This window comes from Pristiophorus japonicus, chromosome 12, assembly GCF_044704955.1.
Source record: "Pristiophorus japonicus isolate sPriJap1 chromosome 12, sPriJap1.hap1, whole genome shotgun sequence".
NCBI classification, from domain to species: domain Eukaryota; kingdom Metazoa; phylum Chordata; class Chondrichthyes; family Pristiophoridae; genus Pristiophorus; species Pristiophorus japonicus.
This window is the reverse complement of record NC_091988.1, coordinates 195199373-195220940: the sequence shown is the minus strand read 5'-3', so window position 1 is coordinate 195220940 and position 21568 is coordinate 195199373. Positions and strand designations below refer to the sequence as shown.

At 45.6% G+C, this 21568-nt stretch overlaps 1 protein-coding gene across 1 annotated transcript in view; it reads right to left on the bottom strand.

Annotated features, from left to right (window-relative positions):
* LOC139276903 (uncharacterized protein SCO4629-like) overlaps positions 1–21568 on the bottom strand; it is a 50758-nt gene that overhangs the window by 16334 nt on the left and 12856 nt on the right. The window contains exons 4-5 of the mRNA XM_070894898.1: positions 12876–12999; positions 10101–10253 (exon numbers count right to left, since the gene is read on the bottom strand). Coding sequence (XP_070750999.1) covers positions 10101–10253; positions 12876–12999 — 277 coding nt within the window. The remainder of the gene's footprint in view (positions 1–10100; positions 10254–12875; positions 13000–21568) is intronic.

Below are 21568 nucleotides of genomic sequence, written 5' to 3'. Positions count from 1 at the left end.
GTACAGTAGGCGGTTAAGAAAGCAAATGGCATGTTGGCCTTCATAGCAAGGGGATTTGAGTACAGGGGCAGGGAGGTGTTGCTACAGTTGTACAGGGCCTTGGTGAGGCCACACCTGGAGTATTGTGTACAGTTTTGGTCTCCTAACTTGAGGAAGGACATTCTTGCTATTGAGGGAGTGCAGCGAAGGTTCACCAGACTGATTCCCGGGATGGCAGGACTGACATATCAAGAAAGACTGGATCAACTGGGCTTGTGTTCACTGGAGTTCAGAAGAATGAGAGGGGATCTCATAGAAACGTTTAAAATTCTGACGGGTTTAGACAGGTTAGATGCAGGAAGAATGTTCCCAATGTTGGGGAAGTCCAGAACCAGGGGTCACAGTCTAAGGATAAGGGGTAAGCCATTTAGGACCGAGATGAGGAGAAACTTCTTCACCCAGAGAGTGGTGAACCTGTGGAATTCTCTACTACAGAAAGTTGTTGAGGCCAATTCACTAAATATATTCAAAAAGGAGTTGGATGTAGTCCTTACTACTAGGGGGATCAAGGGGTATGGCGAGAAAGCAGGAATGGGGTACTGAAGTTGCATGTTCAGCCATGGCCTACTCCTGCACCTATTTTCTATGTTTCTATGTAACGAGCAGGATGGACAAGGGGGAACCAGCGGATGTGTTGTATTTGGATTTCCAGAAGGCATTCGATAAGGTGCCACATGTGGGGCCCAAGTTTCCACACGATAAAAAACGGGCGATTCTGGAGCGCCCTGCAGCTCCTTGTCTGTTTGGCGCGCCGCCCAGGGGGGCGGAGCCTACACTCGCGCCGAATTTGTAAGTGGGAGGGGGCGGGTACCATTTAAATTAGTTTTTTTCCTGCCGGCAATGCTGCGCATGCGCGTTGGAGCGTTCGGCCATTTTTGTAGTTCTTTGTAGCTGTTTAATTTTTTAACATTTTTTAATAAAAGCACATTGCCATCAGCACATCAGCACTGAGAAGGCTGCAGGACGCCTCAGAAAGTTGAGGCAGCCGTTTCCCTCCCCCTCCCCGCCCGCCGTCAGGAACGAACGGCTTTCTCCTCCCCCCCCGCGGGAACGAACGATGGCTGAAGCACTTTCACACAGGTAGGAAGATGGTTTATTTAATCTTTTCTTTGCTTATAAATGTTTATTCAGGTTGGATTTATTTGTATAATATTTGTATAAGTATAAATAAGGATTTATTATAGAATTTAATGACATCCCTCCCCCCCCTCCCCCCCCCCACCTCGTTCTGGACGCCTAATTTGTAACCTGCGCCTGATTTTTTAATGTGTAGAACAGGTTTTTTCAGTTCTACAAAAATCTTCACTTGCTCCATTCTAAGTTAGTTTGGAGTACGTTTTCACTGTGGAAACTTTGAAATCAGGCGTCAGTGGCTGGACACGCCCCCTTTTGAAGAAAAAATTCTGTTCCAAAGTGGAACTGTTCTACCTGACTAGAACTGCAGAAAAAAAATTGTGGAGAATTGCGATTTCTAAGATAGTCCGTTCTCCACCAGTTGCTCCTATAAATCAGCCGCAAATCATGTGGAAACTTGGGCCCAAAAAGTTACTGCACAAGATAAAAGTTCATGGGGTTGGGGGTAATATATTCACATGGATTGAGGATTGGCTAACTAACACAATACAGTCAGGAAAAACAGGTCATTTTCCGGTTGGCAATCAGTAACTAGTGGGGTGCCACAGGGATCGGTGCTAGGGCCTCAACTATTTACAATCTGTATTAATGACTTGGATAAAGAGACCGAGTGTAATGTAACCAAGTTTGCTGATGATACAAAGATGGGTGGGAAAGCAAATTGTGAGGAGGACACAAACAATCTGCAAAGAGATATAGACAGGCTAAGTGAGTGGGCAAAAATTTGGCAGATGGAGTATAATGTAGGAAAATGTGAGGTTGTCCACTTTGGCAGAAATAATAGCAAAGCAAATTATAATTTAAATGGAGAAAAATTGCAAAGTGCTTCAGGACAGAGGGACCTGGGAGTCCTTGTGCATGAAACACAAAACATTAATATGCAGGTACAGCAAATAATCAGGACGGCAAATGGAATATTGGCCTTTATTGCAAGGGGGATAGAGTATAAAAGCAGAGAAGTCCTGCTACAATTGTACAGGGTATTGGTGAGGCCACACCTGGAGTACTGCGTACAGTTTTGGTCTCCGTATTCAAGGAAGGATATACTTGCATTGGAAGCTGTTCAGAGAAGGTTCACTAGGTTGATTCCGGAAATGAGGGGGTTGACTTATGAAGATAGGTTGAGTAGGTTGGGATTATACTCATTGGTGTTCAGAAGAATGAGAGGTGGTCTTATCGAAACGTACAAGATAATGAGAGGGCTCGACAAGTTGGATGCAGACAGGATATTTCCACTCATAGGGGAAACTAAAACTAGAGGGCATAGTCTCAGAATAAGGGGCCGCCCATTTAAAAATGAGATGAGGAAGAATTTCTTCTCTCAGTGGGTTGTAAATCTGTGGAATTCTCTGCACCAGAGAACAGTGGACGCTGGGTCACTGAATATATTTAAGTCGGAAATAGACAGATTTTTGAGCGATAAGGGAATAAAGGGTTATGGGGAGTGGGCAGAGAAGTGGAGCCGAGTCTATGATCAGATCAGCCATGATCTTATTAAATGGCAGAGCAGGCTCGAGGGTTCAAATGGCCTACTCCTGCTCCTATTTCTTATGTTTTTATGTTCTTATGAAACTGTGGGATCAGTCACCCTATTGCACCTGGAACCAAGTGTATGTCAAAAAAACACATCATATTCCATACAGCGAATTTTATGATCATCATCAGCCTGCCACGGCTTGTTACAGATCCTAGTTATTAATAATCTGTTAAAACACATAAGTTAAACTTAACCTAAGAGCATATGAAATAGGAGCAGGAGTAGGCCATTTGGCCCTTGAGCCTGCTCCGCCATTCACTAAGATCATGGCTGATCTGATCATGGACTCAGCTCCACTTCCCTCCCCGTTCCCCATAACCCTTTACTCCCTTATCACTCAATAATTTGCCTATCTCTGCCTTAAACTTATTCAATGACCCAGCCTCCACAAGCTCTCTGTTGCAGAGGAATTCCATAGATTTACAACCCTCCGAGAAGAAATTTCTCCTCATCTTAGTTTTAAATGGGCAGCCCCTTATTCTGAGACTATGTCCCCTAGTTTTAATTTCCCCTATGAGTGGAAATATCCTCTTTGCATCCACCTTGTTGAGCCCCCTCATTATCTTATATGTTTCAATAAGATCACCTCTCATTCTTCTGAACTCCAATGTATATATGCCCAACCTGCTCAACATATCCTCATAAGTCAACCCCCTCACCTCAGGAATCAACCGAGTGAACCTTCTCTGAACAGCCTCCAATGCAAGTATATCCTTCCTTAAATACGGAGACCAAAACTGTACGCAGTACTCCAGGTTTGGTCTCACCCAATATCCTGTAGAATTTTAGCAAGACTTCTCTACTTTTATACTCTATCCCCCTTGCAATAAAGGCCAACATTTCATTTGCCTTCCTGATTATTTGCTGTATCTGCATACTAACGTTTTGTGTTTCATGCACAAGGGCTTTCAGGTCCCTCTGTACTAAAACACTTTGCAATTTTTCTCCATTTAAACTATAATTTGCTTTTCTATTATTTCTGCCAATGTAGATAACCTCACATTTTCCTACATTATACTCCATCTGCCAAATTTTTGCCCACTCACTTAGCCTGTCTCTATCCCTATGCAGATTATTTGTGTCCTCCTCACAATTTGCTTTCCCATCTTCTTTGTATCATCAGCAAACTTGGCTACATTACACTCGGTCCCTTCATCCAAGTCATTAATTTAGATTGTAAATAGTTGAGGACCCAGCACCGATCCCTGTGGCACCCCACTAATTACTGTTTGCCAACAGTGGCGGTGTGAACTGTGAGGAGGATGCTAAGAGGCTGCAGGGTGACGTGGACAGGTTAGGTGAGTGGGCAAATGCATGGCAGATGCAGTATAATGTGGATAAATATGAGGTTATCCACTTTGGGGGCAAAAACACGAAGGCAGAATATTATCTGAATGGCGGCAGATTAGGAAAAGGGGAGGTGCAACGAGACCTGGGTGTCATAGTTCATCAGTCATTGAAAGTTGGCATGCGGAGAAGAAGGCAAATGGTATGTTGGCCTTCATAGCTAGGGGATTTGAGTATAGGAGCAGGGAGGTCTTACTGCAGTTGTACAGGGCCTTGGTGAGGTCTCACCTTGAATATTGTGTTCAGTTTTGGTCTCCTAATCTGAGGAAGGACGTTCTTGCTATTGAGGGAGTGCAGCGAAGATTCACCAGACTGATTCCCGGGATGGCTGGACTGACATATGAGGAGAGATTGGATCAACTGGGCCTTTATACACTGGAGTTTAGAAGGATGAGAGGGGACCTCATAGAAACATATAAGATTCTGACGGCACTGGACAGGTTAGATGCGGCAAGAATGTTCCCGATGTTGGGGAAGTCCAGAACCAGGGGACACAGTCTTAGGATAAGGGGTAAGCCATTTAGGACTGAGATGAGGAGAAATTTCTTCACTCAGAGAGTTGTTAACCTGTGGAATTCCCTACCGCAGAGAGTTGTTGATGTCAGTTTATTGGATATATTCAAGAGGGAGTTAGATTTGGCCCTTACAGCTAAAGGGATCAAGGGGTATGGAGAGAAAGCAGGAAAGGGATACTGAGGGAATGATCAGCCATGATCTTATTGAATGGTGGTGCAGGCTTGAAGGGCCGAATGGCCTACTCCTGCACCTATTTTCTATGTTTCTAACTGGAAAATGTCCCATTTATCCTGACTCTCTGGTTTCTGTTAGCTAACCAATTCTCTATCCATGCTAATATATTACCCCCAACCCTGTGAACTTTTATCTTGTGCAGTAACCTCTTATGTGGCACCTTATCGAATGCCTTCTGGAAATCCCAATACACCACATCCACTGGTTCCCCCTTATCCACCTTGCTCATTACATCCTCAAAGAACTCCAGCAAATTTGTAAAACATGATTTCCCTTTCATAAAACCATGCTTGATTAAATTATGCTTTTCCAAATGTCCCGTTACTGCTTCCTTAATATTGGACTCCAGCATTTTCCCAACAACAGATGTTAAGATAACTGGTCAGTAGTTTCCTGCTTTTTGTCTGCCTCCATTTTTAAATAGGGGCATTACATTTGCAGTTTTCCAATTTGCTGGGACCGCCCCAGAACCAGGAAATTTTGGTAGATTACAACCAATGCATCCACTATCTCTGCAGCCACTTCTTCATATAATTGACTCACATAAATGTAATTTTGTTAACTCAATGCCTATTTCTATCTCCCTCCACAATTCTGTTGGAGGTTCTCACGATTGTTAACGCTTTGCTGAGGGTCAATCACTAACGAGCAATTTTTCCCACTAACTTCCATTGACATATTTTAGTATAGGAGCAATACTTGGACTAATGCTACAAATGGGAGAACATTTTGGAACTGCTTTCTGCCAGTCTTGATGAACTGTTTGCTCACTTCTTTTCTTAGTAGGAACTAGTCGGTTTGGAACTTGTTTAGGATGAACCTGTGGCCATTCTGCAGCATACTCCCCTCTTCATCCCTTTTTGTCATCAGGGTGACTTGCCTTCATGCAAAGATTATTTTTTAAATTTTGTATTTCATTACTTCAATCCTACTAAACTGTTGTAAAAACAGCACCACTAGAATACATAGTAATTATTCAACTTACATCATGTACATGCATTTTATGTTTTCAAATTATTTTAATGACCCCCCCCATTATATTATAGTATAATATAATATAATAATCTGAAATACCTATGATACCTAGGGACTATTCACTACTGGTTTCAGTTAGTAATGATTATTTTCCTCCTCATAACCTGAATACAAATGTAGACTAATATGGTCCCACCATGCAAAAAAACAGCCCATTACCAATAATTGGGCTGAGGCCCGAGATCAGTGGTTGCCTAAGACTTAATCGGTCTCGTGCCAAAGCTCCCAGGTTGCGAAAAGCCAGTCTTACAATTGTGGTATCTCTACTTTTTTTCTTCTAATTTTTATCTTTGTGCTTACTTGGGACCATGGCTGACTCAAATTCACATTTCTGCTCCATCTCCTTCCCGCTTCATTGCATTCGCCTAGAAACTATGGTTCAGCAAATGATTAACCTGTTCCTACGATATTCCTGTGTCCGATACTTCAGTGGAGATAGTGATACTTTTAAAATAAACAGGTTAATACCCGCTTTAAAATGGCAGATACAGAAATGTCATACGCAGATGTAAAGAATTTATTGCTTATTATTGCCAACAGTATTCTCTACATTCATGTGATGTGGGAACGATTGTGTTGAATTCTATAGCCAACATATTTCTATTCAATTACCTTCATGATCTTGCTATTATAACAACAGCTTTTATTTATATAACACCTTTAACGTAGTAAAACGTCCCAAGGAGTATTATAAGACAAAATATTTGACACTAAGCCACATAAGGAGAAATTAGGGCAGGTGACCAAAATCTTGGACAAAGAGGTAGGTTTTAAGGAGCGTCTTTGAAGGAGGAAAGAGAGGTAGAGAAGCGGAGAGGTTTAGGCAGGGAGTTCCAGAGCTTAGGGCCTCCTCAACAGAAGCCACAGCCACCAATGGTTGAGTGATTATAATCAGGGATGCTTAAGAGGGCAGAACTGGAGGAGCGCAGACATCTCGGGGGGGTTGTGGGGTTGGAGGAGGTTACAAACATAGGGCGGGGTGAGGCCATGGAGGGATTTGAAAACAAGGATGAGAATTTGATACATGCATGCATTCTATTAGACGCTGTACAGCAATGGTGAACCACAAAACAACATAGCACTATGAATGGTGTTTTTCATAGTGATCGTCTGCTGAATTCAAACATAAATCGCATCACCTAATAAGAAAGAAGAATCAAACACTGCAGTCCTTAAAACTCTAGAGGAAGTCAAAATAAAATGTTCCCTAAAGGAAGTTATCAAATCTAAATCTACATCTTTAGCTGCTCTGCACCTTTGTGACAAATTGAAAACAGCAGCATCTACTGGATGAGAAATACAACTTCATCTGCTAGACTAGCACAGAATCCAAATGGCAGCAGTTTATTTTCACGAGGAATTGCAATGACAGCTGCTATTAATCAAACTACAGCAGCAGATCTCTTTCTTTGAGTTTCACAGATTATGTTGAGCTTTCTTGCTTGGTATTTGTGCCCACCTTTGAAAGTGTTATAGGTTCCAGGCTCGGGTCTTTCATGGTATGATTATTACTGACAATTCAATCAACAAATGCGAAATGGTTGGGAACTGGGTGACTTAGTGGGTTAGCCACTAGCCTTTCATCTCTGAAACTGAGGATCAAATATCCTTTCTGTGCTAGCAGTGTGGTAACTTTTGTGAAATGTGTTTGCGTAGTCTCCATCCAGTTCCTTCTGTGCATTTTGTGATGGACCAATAAGGGTGACATTGGGCTGACCTAAGGTCATGACATCAAGTGCCCCTTTTAGGGCAACACTAATATAGGAAACAAACATTTTGTCCAATCAAGCTAAAATAAGCTAATGTAAGCAACAAGTCCCAACAGAAACAAAAGGAACCTTCCTAACTAAGTCATAATGCTGTTATCAATGTCTACAAGACACTCTATACCCTGCAGTGCCCACCAGTCGTGGAAGACATCAAGCGTACCAGTGGACACTGCATGCTCCCTCTCCAGGGCCACCTGGGCATGGACAATGCTGCAGAAGAGAGGAAGGCAGCCGGAGTGTTCCCCCAGCCCTATGAGCGGCGCCAATCCTGGACTCACAAATTGCTGTTTTAGCCCACGAGAAAGTCCACAAGGAGATCCTCCGACTTACCCACTGTAATGTGTTTGCTTCATGGGTCCTTTGCCTAAGAATTCATAGCAATACATTGCTAATAAGAACTAGTTGTTTTATTAACAAAGCTTTAACAATCACACTATATATTACCAGTTCATCCACTAGGCTCACAACTGCATACTCATCATGAATGACCTGGACCCAACTGACTGCAGTTTTATTGAGTCTTGTGAACATCACGTGACTGGCTAAGCCACTCACAATGCAACAGCTCTACAACTATTTTGTTGTAATCTGTAAAATATAATCATTAAATCAAGTGGCCCCTTGTTTTTTGGGGTTTTTTGGGGGGCTTTTGGGGGGGGGGGGGTTTTGAAGGCACCAGAAACACAAATTATACAAGTGCCCCCTGGCTAAAAAGGGGTGGAGGGGTGGGGGGGGCACTAAAACCGACAACTTAAACAAATGAAACTTTAGGTATTAAATCAAATTAAAATTTGGTTGCTGGGGGTGATGATGCACTCCAGTCCCCCCGGCGCCCACCTCTCATGGAAGGCCACGAGCGTACCGGTGCACATGGTGTGCTCCATCTCCAGGGACACCCTGGCTCTGATGTAATCGCAGAAGAGAGGTAGGCAGTCAGGCTGAACGATCCCCTCGACCGCCCGCTGCGTGGACCTGTCAAAGGCCACTGCAACAGCTCTACAAACCAGTGAGCATACTCACAGGTGCATACATTACACCCACCCCGCTCCGCTCCTTAGGAGCGTGGGGCTAATGTGCAAAGCTCTAACCAAGTACTAATTGACAATCTCACTCAGAGCAGGGACAAGGCAGCTGGTGTGGGGAATGGAAAAATGATCAGGTTGCTGTAGTAGGGAAAGGTTCAATTTCCCACTACTAACTTTGCTCATTTTGACCAGCAAAATTTTTTTTTTAATTAAGCGATGAAAAATATTCACAATTCTCCCAATAAAATTAGGAATTATATTTTTGTTAAATTAATGGATTGCAATTTTTAAATGCCTGTTCGGTCCAAGCATGCTGCATTTTTAAATTAGTTTCTTCCTTTGTATGTCTCTTTCTCTGCTGTGTTACCATGCTCTCCTCCCTCACTGCAACTTAGGCTTTCACTTTGAATTTTGCAACCATTTTCCTTAATATACCACCAAACTCCAAGATAAACTATTTTGTCACCAGCAATTTGGTCTTGATCCAACCAGACTATAAAAGGATCCTAAATTTCAACAATTGTCAAGATTAAGGTTCAAAGATGGGGCTTCTGAACAAGAGTCCAGTGGAACAATGATTCGCTTTTTCACCCAATAACAGCATCAACAAACTGAGCTCCATCTACTCTGCCCCAACAATGAGGAAAGATTTCCTGTTTGTGGAATGAAATCGTAAACTCATTCTTTATTTTAAAAATGTTTAAAAATTTTTGATACAGATAGCTCACAGAGGAAATTCCCTCCCCCACATCAACAGAGCCCCTTCTTCTTTGGACACCAAGGGAATCAAGCAATATGGGGTAATGCGGAAAGGTGGAGTTGAGGTAGAAGATCAGCCGCAATCTTCCAGGAGCAGGCTTGGAGGGCCACATGGCCTACTGCTCCTATTTCTTATGTCCTGCTGCCCCTATGTAATTTCTTATACCAGCCATCTTTATGGCACCTTTTGGTGACACAACTCATTGAATAGTAATTTGTGTCAAAGTATGGCTGCCTTTGACCTCTCTGAACTGCTGAGAAATCAGCTCAGTCCACTTAGAGCTCTTAGAGTCAGCATAAAGAGGAGGCTTTATCTCATCAGTCTTTCTACACTTGATTGCAGTTCTCTGCCGATGAAAGGATAGTGTTAAAAGGGTTGAAAGTTGGTGGAGCGGCCGGTCTCTGCAGACCTGGAGGCTCAAGACATTACTTTGGAAAATCAACCAAGTCTCGATCTGCCACCTCCTACCTCTGTGCAGGTACCCCGTCAACCCCCAAGGACAGAAATGACAAGTGTCAAGTCAGTGGGTGGGCGGTACATCTCCATCCGACCATGAGCATCTAAATCCCCGCAACGGGGGCTTGTTCATTTCTCCATCCCGACTTCCTTGACTCATTGCATTACCCAATCCCCACAAGAAACGTGTATTGGACAAAGAGTCACATCAATAACTAGGAATAATAAAAGCTCAGGTTGTTATATACCTGGGATACCCTTTTCTTTCAGTGTTTGATGTGCAAACTGTATATTCTCGCCTGTATTAGTAGCCCTTCTTTCCAGTATAATCTTGTCAACTGGAACGCCCAATTTAACCGCGGTTTCAGCAAAAACATCTGCCTCGGGTCGATCCCATTTTCCTGTTGTTAAAAATCATATTTATGATGACAGGTAAGAGGAATCAATTTATTTTTTTTTTAACAATAAGGAAATAGACATTTGCAATATTCAATCATTTTCATGGTTACTATGACAAACTTTTTGTTAAAAATGCACAGCTGTAGTTAAAGCAGAAATGAAAGAAAGCAGCATTAGTCGAAATCCAATGTCACTATTGGGTCAAACTGTATAGAGAGTAAGGAATATCTGTGAGTTATAGCAACAACAACTTGAATTTATATAGTGCCTAAAACATCCCAAGATGCTTCACAGGGGTGTAATAAGACAGTAATCCAGTTAACAGATTTACTGGACCTCATAGCTGTATGAGTTATGTTCGCGTGGTTAACCATTATTCGAAACTCTTCTATATACAGTTGTATTGTTACTTTTGTCTGTGCTAGCAGCAGCTAACAATGCTGTCTACCATTGCACATCATAGCATGTTCACAAACTAGGATTAACAATCCATTACTATAAATGTATTCAGAAACAATAAAAATGGAATACTAAAAAATGGAAAGAAAGAACTTGCATTTTTGCGGCATCTTTCGGGACCTCAGGACATCCTAAAGTGCTTTACAGTCATTGAAGTACTTTTGAAATGTAGTTACTGTTGTAATGCAGGGAAACGCACGACTAATTTGTGCACAGCAATGTCCCACGAACAGCAATAACATAAATGACCAGATCATCTGATTTTGGTGTTGGTTGAGGGATAAATATTGGCCAAGACACCGGAAGAACTCCCCAATTCTTTTTCAAATAGTGCCATGGGATCTTTCACATCCACCGGAGAGAGTAGATGGTTTAAATTTTCATTTAAAGGACAGTACCTCCGACAGTGCAGCACTCCCTCAGTACTGCACTGAAGTGCCGGCCTAGATGATGTGCTCAAGTGTCTGGAGTGGGACTTGAACCCAGGACTGTCTGACTCAGAGGCACGAGTGCTACCCACTGAACTAAAGTTGACACCTAAATAATTGTCAGCTGCTTTGCAGGAAATTTAACATTAAGTATTGATTATAATAGAATCCCACATTAATTTTGTCTTGTCTGACCAAACCACTGGTATCTTAAATTTTTTAGCTAAAACGTTGCTCATTTTAAATATTATAATTGATAAAACGAATTGATATCTTCTTCACAATAATGTCTACAGTCCAGTAGGGGTGAATAAGGAATCTGATAAAATGAGAATGCTTGTGAAACACTGGCCCATGCTGAGTTTGCCTCCGTGCTGCCGGGAGTTCTCTGAAACAACAGCTGCTGAGAAGCTTGAGGGTTATTGATTTACAGTGAAAGGTTATTCTTGAGGTCAGGTGTGCAAGGTGTCTTCTAGAAAAAAAAAAGGGATATTTTCTGATTCCATGTTTAAAATGTAAAACTTTTCCTTCAGTGGGAAGAAAGGGGAAGGTGTAAACCTGTGACGTGGAACATTTAAATGTGTTGGGTGGTATTTGCTTCATTAGTGTATATATAGAAAAACAAGACCTTCAATCAGAGGAATTCTGTGTGTTTGCAATGATATGCTTTTTTTTGTAATTAATGTCAAATGGTTTTGGCAAAGTACAGACTGAACTGTACTGAGAGACCGCTGCTAATCCATGGCTACCAGGCAGAGCAGCTCAAACTCAACACCCCCGCACCTTAATCTTGCAAAATAACAAGAAGCCCTGTCCCAGGGTTGAAACTGCAGTTTATGGGCTTAGTCTTAAATGTTATGTCTCTTTTATTTTAAAAGCAGTATAGAAAAGAATGTTGTGCATAATTGGTAACATAGCACATTATTTATCAACATCTTCTTTGAGGTTGTGAAAATAACTAATGTATCGGGGGGCGATTTTCAACTACTGGCCACCCATTTCTTCTCTGAAAAATAAGCAACCAGCAGCTGAATATTGGTGGGGATCGTGGAGACGTGGCACTGTCCCATAGGTGCCCAACGCTCTCCGGACGCAATTTTCAGGTGGTTCTGTAAATGGACAAACAGCCCGACTGCCTGATACAGGCACAGAGCTCCTTAAATATGCAAATCAGAGTCCTACGCTGGTTATTGCACCTCAAGTGCAATTTTCAGGCACAAATGCACGCCTCCCACCCCCGGCTTTTGTTCCGTTCCATGAAAACATAATTAATCAGTTTAGAAAATGTCGGATTACATAAGAAGAACATAAGAAATAGGAGCAGGAGTCGGCCATTTGGCACCTCGAGCCCGCTCCGCCATTCAATAAGATCATGGCTGATCTGATCATGGACTCAGCTCCACTTCCCTGCCCGCTCCCCCCATAACCCTTTATTCTCTTATCGTTCAAAAATCTGCCTAGCTCCACCGTAAAGCAAACTTATTCACCAAAGTAAGGAAGAGTCGAAACTTTGGAGCGTGTTTATCTATACACTGTTGAATTTGAAAAGACACAACAAAACTTAACAAAAATAAATCTTTTAAGCATAGCTCCTACAAACACAACAGAACAGTTGTAAGTGCAAAGTCTCAAACCTGAATGCAACACTATAAACAACAGCAGAAAATGCAGAAAAAATGTTATATGCAACAGAAATGCTATTTTGTTTGAATATTATTAAGAAGTAATATTTCTTACCTGAAGTATGGCTTCCCAGGTAACCAGTAAATAGCATCAGTGGAGCCCAATCTGCCAGGTAAAGATTTGCAGCTCTTTCAGCCACTCGAATATCATGACAGCCAAGACCTATAATGACATCACTCTGGAAACACAAAGACACTCAAACAGCCTTTCTGCACTCAATATTAGCAGTCTCCACATCAATAGTAAATGGTAATAACACAGATTCTCAAAAACAATTAAAAATATTATCAAGAAGTAGATTAAGGTTGAGAATGACTCGTGAAAATTGAAGTGCATGGATCAGGGTTGAAAATGTTACTTGTCAACTTATCAGATTGAGTTACATTCTCATCTGCTTTGCTCAGTCAGTCACACCAGTGCATTTCTCTCTTCATCGCTACTCTATCGGCCTCGTTCTCGGTTTACCTGTTGCCTCTAATCCTTTGCACTGTGCAGCAGTTCCTTCCACCCCTTTCTAATGGTCTAGTTATTGTGAAGGTGCATTTTATTAGGGACTGAGTAGCATAGTTCTCACTTCAAAGGTGGGAAAGCAAATTGCGAGGAGGACACAAAGAATCTGCAAAGGGATATAGACAGGCTAAGTGAGTGGGCAAACATTTGGCAGATGGAGTATAATGTAGGAAAATTTGAGGTTATCCACTTTGGCAAGAAAAATAAAAAAGCAAATTATTATTTAAATGGAGAGAGATTACAAAGTGCTGCAGTACAGAGGGACCTGGGGGTCCTTGTGCATGAAACACAAAAAGTTAGTATGCAGGTACAGCAAGTAATCAGGAAGGCAAATGAAATGTTGGCCTTTATTGCAAGGGGGATGGAGTATAAAAGCAGAGAAGTCCTGCTACAACTGTACAGGGTATTGGGTGAGGCCACACCTAGAGTACTGCGTACAGTTTTGGTCTCCGTATTTAAGGAAGGATATACTTGCATTGAAGGCTGTTCAGAGGTTCACTAGGTTGATTCCGGAGATGACAGGGCTGACTAATGAGGATAGGTTGAGTAGGTTGGGCCTCTGCTCATTGGAGTTCAGAAGAATGAGAGGTGATCTTACCGAAACAGATAAGATAATGAGAGGGCTCGACAAGGTGGATGCAGAGAGGATATTTCCACTCATAGAGGAAACTAAAACTAGGGGGCATAGTCTCAGATTAAGGGGCCACCGATTTAAAACTGAGATGAGAAGAAATTTCTTCTCTCAGAGGGTTGTAAATCTGTGGAATTCTCTGCCCCAGAGAGCTGTGGAGGCTGGGTCATTGAATTTACGAATGAGATGGCCCAGACGGTAGGGAAGTGCAGCTGAGCCCAAGATCAGATCAGCCATAATGTTATTAAATGGCGGAGCAGGCTCGAGGGGCCAATGGCCTACTTCTGCTCCTATTTCTTATGTTCTTATAAAGTGGGTCAGGAAACTATCCTTTCATCTCTGGTTCCTGCCCAGATAAGTGAGTAAAACAAATACTGTCCTCTCCACCAGCTGAAAGAAACATTGGGCCCAAGTTTCGGCCTCAGTTGCTCCTGACTTTTTGGAGCAACTGGTGTAGAACGGAGTATCTTAGAAATTCAAATTCTCGGCATTTAGTTTGCTCCAGTTCTAGTCAGTTAGAACAGTTTCACTTTGGAACAGAATTTTCTTTTCAAAAGGGGGCGTGTCTGGCCACTTTCGCCTGTTTTCAAAGTTTCGGCAGTGAAAACTTACTCCAAACTAACTTAGAATGGAGTAAGTGAAGATTTTTGTACGCTTGAAAAAAAACCTTGTCTACACTTTAGAAAATCAGGCGTAGGTTACAAATCAGGCGTAGGGAATGGGGGGGGGGGGGGGTTTAAAGGGACGTTTACAAACATTAAACACTTCAGTTTAACAAATAAAGAGCCCCCATCATCAATAATAAATGATAAAAACATCAATAAATCAACCAATAAATCAATCAAAAAAAATTAATAAGAAATAATTTTTTTTTTAAATCAATAAATAAAACATTTTCTACTTACCGACTGCAGCACCGGGAGCCCTCCAACAGCGAGCTGGGATGCCCCCCCCCCCCCCCAGTGTGTCTCTGTCAGTGTCTCTATCTCTCTGTCTGTCTGTCTGTGTGTGTCTCTCACTCTCTGTCTGTCAGTGTCTGTGTTTCTGACAGCAAGGGGAGGGGGAGGAGGGGGGGCAGGTGGAGGGGAGGGAGGGAGGCAGAGGGGGAGGGAGAGAAGGGGAAGGGGGAGGAGGAGAAGGGGAAGGGGGGAGGAGGAGAAGGGGAAGGGGGGAGATGAGAAGGGGAAGGGGGGGAGGAGGAGAAGGGGAAGGAGGAGAAGGGGAAGGGGGGAGGAGAAGGGGAAGGGGAGGGGGGGAGGAGGAGAAGGAGAGGGGAGGACAAGGGGAAGGGGAGGGGGGGAGGAGGAGAAGGGGAAGGGGGAGAGGAGGAGAAGGGGAAGGGGGTGGATGAGAAGGGGAAGGGGGGAGGAGGAGAAGGAGAAGGGGGGGAGGAGGAGAAGGGGGGAGGAGGAGAAGGGGGGGAGGAGGAGAAGGGGAGGAGGAGAAGGGGAAGGGGAGGGGGGAGGAGGAGAAGGGGAGGGGGAGGAGGAGAAGGGGAAGGGGGGAGGAGGAGAAGGGGAAGGGGGAAGAGGAGAAGGGGAAGGGGGAGAGGAGAAGGGGAAGGGGGGAGCGGAGAAGGGGAAGGGGGGGAGAGGAGAAGGGGGGGGAGAGGAGAAGGGGGAGAGGAGAAGGGGAAAGGGGGGAGAGGAGAAGGGGAAGGGGAGAGGAGAAGGGGAAGGGGGGAAGAGAAGATGGGGAAGGGGAAGAGGAGAAGGGGAAGGAGGAGAGGAGAAGGGGAGGGGGGAGAAGAGAAGGGAAGGGGGGAGAAGAGAAGGGGAGGGGGGAGAGAAGAAGGGGAGGGGGGAGAGGAGAAGGGGAGGGGGAAAGGAGAAGTGGGAAAGGAGAAGGGAGGGAAGGAGGAGGGGGAAGGAGGAGCGGGGGAAGGACAAGGGTGGAAGGAGAAGGGGGGGAAGGAAGGAGAAGGGGGGCAGGCTGAACGGGGAGAGAGGAGAAGGGGAAGGGGGGAGAGGAGAAGGGGAGAGGGGGAGAGGAGAAGGGGAGGGGGAGGAGAGGAGAAGGGGAACTGAATGGGCCGGGCCCGGCCGGGCCCAAGACTTTGGGCAGGGCCCGTCCCCAGCACCAGATTTACAGGCAGGTGGCGTTGGGTCGGGTCGGGTCGGGTCCGGGGTCTGGGGTCGGGAGCGCGGGTCGGGTCAGGGAGAGCGCGGTTCGGGGCCGGGAGCGCGGGTCGGGTCAGGGAGAGCGCGGGTCGGGGTCGGGAGCGCGGGTTGGGTCGGGTCCAGTCCAGGGGCTGGGGGACCGTCGGGAGCACGGTTCGCGGGGGGGGGGGGGGGGGGGAGGAGGGAGGTCGGGTTGGTTCGGGTAGGGGGAGGGAGGGAGCGCGGGTCAGGTCGGTTCGGTTCGGGTCGGGGGGTTGGGGGGGTGGGCAGAGGGAGGTCGGGTCGGATCGGTTCGTGTCGGGGCCGGGGGGAGGGAGGTCAGGTTGGGTCGGGTCGGGTCGGGTCCGGGTGGGGGGAGCGCGGGTCGGGTCGGGGGGGTGGTGGGAGGGAGGGAGGTTCGGGTGGGGGGGTGGGGAGCGTGGGTCGGGTCCGGTCCGGGGGCGGGGGGGAAGCGGGAGTTGAGCCGGGAGGAAGCAGGCAGCCTTATGCACGCAGCCCCAGTGAGGCCACTCGGTCAGGGCTAGGGGCTGCGTGTTTCGAGCCCCTCCCACACAGTTTTGGGCGCCTGAAGCTACTGCAGGCGCGCCTGTGCAGAGGTCCCGGCACTGTTTTCAGCGCAGGGTCCTAGCTCCGCCCCCCACAGCCCGTGCGGCGCCGCACCCGACTCCAGAGGACCAGCAGGGAGCCGGAGAATCTTTAGGCGCACTTTGTGGCGCGAAAAACGGGCGTCCAGGTCGGGGCTGCGCCGTTCTAGGCGCGGCCTGAAACTTGGACCCATAGAAAATAGGTGCAGGAGTAGGCCGTTCAGCCCTACGAGCCTGCACCACCATTCAATATGATCATGGCTGATCATGCAACCTCAGTACCCCACTCCTGCCTTCTCTCCATACCCCCTGATCCCTTTAGCTGTAAGGGCCACATCTAACTCCGTTTTGAATAGATCCAACGATCTGGACTCAACAACCTTCTGTGGTAGAGAATTCCATATGTTCACAATTCTCTGGGTGAAAAAGTTTCTCCTCATCTCGGTCCTATATGGCTTACCCTTTATCCATAGACTGTGGCCCCTGGTTCTGGACTTCCCCAACATCAGGAACATTCTTCCTGCATCTAACCAGTCCAATCCCGTCAGAATTTTATATGCTTCTAAGAGATCCCCTCTCATTCTTCTAAATTCCAGTGAATATAAGTCTAGTCGATCCAGTCTTTCTTAATATGTCAGTCCTGCCATCCCGGGAATCAGTCTGGTGAACCTTCGCTGCACTCCCTCAATAGCAAGAATGTCCTTCCTCAGATTAGGAGACCAAAACTGCACACAATACTCAAGGTGTGGTCTCACCAGGGCCCTGTACAACTACAGCAAGACCTCCCTGCTCCTATACTCAAATCCTCTTGCTATGCCATTTGCCTCCTTCACCGCCTGCTGTACCTGCATGCCTTCTTTCTATATGAGCTGTCTTCGTGCAGTTTCAACTTGGTTCCCTTGTGGATATGGGGCCACAGCATATAACTGACCATAATTTGGCACTAGAAAAATACATGCCACAAATGTATATTGGAAAATTGCATTCCGCCTGCTAAACCTATATAAAAAGTAGTTCGGCCCCAACTGGGGTATTGTGGCGAATTCTGGGCACCAGTTTAGGAAGGTCGTGAAGTCTTTGGAGAGGGTACAGAAGAGATTTAATAGAAAGGTTCCAGGGATGAGGGATTACAGTTACATATATAGACTAAAGAACATAAGAACATAAGAATTAGGAACAGGAGTAGGACATCTAGCCCCTCGAGCCTGCTCCGCCATTCAATAAGATCATGGCTGATCCGGCCATGGACTCAGCTCCACTTACCCGCCCGCTCCCCATAACCCTTAATTCCCTTATTGGTTAAAAATCTATCTATCTGTGACTTGAATACATTCAATGAGCTAACCTCAACTGCTTCCTTGGGCAGAGAATTCCACAGATTCACAACCCTCTGGGAGAAGAAATTCCTTCTCAACTCGGTTTTAAATTGGCTCCCCCGTATTTTGAGGCTGTGCCCCCTAGTTCTAGTCTCCCCGACCAGTGGAAACAACCTCTCTGCCTCTATCTTGTCTATCCCTTTCATGATTTTAAATGTTTCTATAAGATCACCCCTCATCCTTCTGAACTCCAACAAGTAAAGATCCAGTCTACTCAATCTATCATCATAAGGTAATCCCCTCATCTCCGGAATCAGCCTAGTGAATCGTCTCTGTACCCCCTCCAAAGCCAGTATATCCTTCCTTAAGTAAAGTGACCAAAACTGCACGCAGTACTCCAGGTGCGGCCTTACCAATACCCTATACAGTTGCAGCAGGACCTCCCTGCTTTTGTACTCCATCCCTCTCGCAATGAAGGCCAACATTCCATTCGCCTTCCTGATTACCTGCTGCACCTGCAAACTAACTTTTTGGGATTCATGCACAAGGACCCCCAGGTCCCTCTGCACCTCAGCATGTTGTAATTTCTCCCCATTCAAATAATATTCCCTTTTACTGTTTTTTTCCCAAGGTGGATGACCTCACACTTTCCAACATTGTATTCCATCTGCCAAACCTTAGCCCATTCGCTTAACCTCTCTAAATCTCTTTGCAGCCTCTCTGTGTCCTCGACACAACCCGCTTTCCCACTAATCTTAGTGTCATCTGCAAATTTTGTTACACTACACTCGGTCCCCTCTTCTAGGTCATCTATGTATATTGTAAACAGTTGTGGTCCCAGCACCGATCCCTGTGGCACACCACTAACCACCGATTTCCAACCCGAAAAGGACCCATTTATCCCGACTCTCTGCTTTCTGTTCGCCAGCCAATTCTCGATCCATGCTAATACATTTCCTCTGACTCCGCGTACCTTTATCTTCTGCAGTAACCTTTTGTGTGGCACCTTATCGAATGCCTTTTGGAAATCTAAATACACCACATCCATCGGTACACCTCTATCCACCATGCTCGTTATGGGGTTGGTCACCTTAGAGCAGAAATGGCTGAGAGGAGATTTGCTAGAAGTGTTTAAAATCATGCAGGAATTAGTTAGAGTAAATAAAGAGAAACTTTCCAATGGCTGAATGGTTGATAACGAGGGGGCGCAGTTTAAAAGTGATTTGACAAAAGAACCAGAGGCGACATGAGGAAAAACGTTTTTACCCGAGTAGTTAGGATTTGGAATGCACTGCCTGAAAGATTCAATAGCAGCCTTCCAAAAGGAATTGGATAAATACTTGAAAGAGAAAAAATTGCAGGGATATGGGGAAAGAGCGGGGGAAGGGACTAATTGGATTGCTCTTCGAAAGAGCTAGCGACCTGTCAAAAGCCCAGCGGGAGATCGAGAGCCAGCGGCAGTTGGTGAGAGGGGAGCGACCTGTCAAAAGCCCAGCGGGAGATCGAGAGCCAGCGGCAGTTGGTGAGAGGGGAGCGACCTGTCAAAAGCCCAGCGGGAGATCGAGAGCCAGCGGCAGTTGGTAAGAGGGGAGCGACCTGTCAAAAGCCCAGCGGGAGATCGAGAGCCAGCGGCAGTTGGTAAGAGGGGAGCGACCTGTCAAAAGCATACCGGTGCAGCTACAGCGGGAGAGAAAGCAAAATAGAAGTAGAAAGTAATCAAAAAGTGACGTCACAGCCAATGTGGTAAGTGATTGGCTGGTGATTGGTGAGTAGCTTTTCTTTTCTTTTTTATATCAGTAAGTGAACTGCAACATTGTTATTACCAATTTAAGGGTATCTAAGGTTAAGACATGGCAGGAGAGCTCGGCCATGTGATATGCTCCTCCTGTACCATGTGGGAACTCGGGGACACTTCCGGTGTCCCTGGGCGCTACGTGTGTGGGAAGTGTATCCGCCTCGAGCTCTTGACGGTCCGCGTTGCGGAATTGGAGCTGAGGGTGGATTCACTCTGGAGCATCCACGATGCTGAGAATGACGTGAGTATCACGTGTAGTGAGTTGGTCTTACCGCAGGAGAAGGGTCCACAGCCAGATAGGGAATGGAAGACCAGCAGGAAGAGCAGTGCAAGAAAGATAGTGCAGGGGTCCCCTGTGGTCATCCCCCTGCAAAACAGATACACTGCTTTGAGTACTGTTGGGGAGGATGACTCATCAGGGGAGGGCAGCAGCAGCCAAGTTCATGGCACCGTAGGTGGCTCTGCTGCAAAGGAGGGCAGGAAAAAGAGTGGGAGCGCGATAGTGATAGGGGATTCGATGGTGAGGGGAATAGTTTCTGCGGACGCAACCGAGACTCCAGGATGGTATGTTGCCTCCCTGGTGCAAGGGTCAAGGATGTCTCGGAGCGGGTGCAGGACATTCTGAAATGGGAGGGAGAACAGCCAGTTGTCGTGGTGCACATTGGTACCAACGACATAGGTAAAAAAAGGGATGAGGTCCTACGAAAAGAATTTAAGGAGCTAGGAGCTAAATTAAAAAGTAGGACCTCAAAAGTAGTAATCTCGGGATTGCTACCAGTGCCACGTGCTAGTCAGAGTAGGAATTGCAGGATAGCGCAGATGAATACATGGCTTGAGCAGTGGTGCAGCAGAAAGGAATTCAAATTCTTGGGGCATTGGAACCGGTTCTGGGGGAGGTGGGACCAGTACAAACCGGACGGTCTGCACCTGGGCAGGACCGGAACCAATGTCCTAGGGGGAGTGTTTGCTAGTGCTGTTGGGGAGGAGTTAAACTAATATGGCAGGGGGATGGGAACCTATGCAGGGAGACAAAAATGAGGCAAAAGCAAAAGACAGAAAGGAGATGAGGAAAAGTGGAGGGCAGAGAAACCCAAGGCAAAGAACAAAAAGGGCCACTGTACAGCAAAATTCTAGAAGGACAAAGGGTGTTAAAAAAGCAAGCCTGAAGGCTTTGTGTCTTAATGCAAGGAGTATCCGCAATAAGGTGGATGAATTAACTGTGCAAATAGATGTTAACAAATATGATGTGATTGGGATTACAGAGACATGGCTCCAGGATGATCAGGGCTGGGAACTCAACATCCAGGGGTATTCAACATTCAGGAAGGATAGAATAAAAGGAAAAGGAGGTGGGGTAGCATTGCTGGTTAAAGAGGAGATTAATGCAATAGTTAGGAAAGACATTAGCTTGGATGATGTGGAATCTATATGGGTAGAGCTGCAGAACACTAAAGGGCAAAAATCGTTAGTGGGAGTTGTGTACAGACCTCCAAACAGTAGTAGTGATGTTGGGGAGGGCATCAAACAGGAAATTAGGAGTGCATGCAATAAAGGTGCAGCAGTTATAATGGGTGACTTTAATATGCACATAGATTGCTTCACGGTGGAGGAGGATTTCCTGGAATGCATAAGGGATGGTTTTCTAGACCAATATGTCGAGGAACCAACTAGGGGGGAGGCCATCTTAGACTGGGTGTTGTGTAATGAGAGAGGATTAATTAGCAATCTCATTGTGCGAGGCCCCTTGGGGAAGAGTGACCATAATATGGTGGAATTCTGCATTAGGATGGA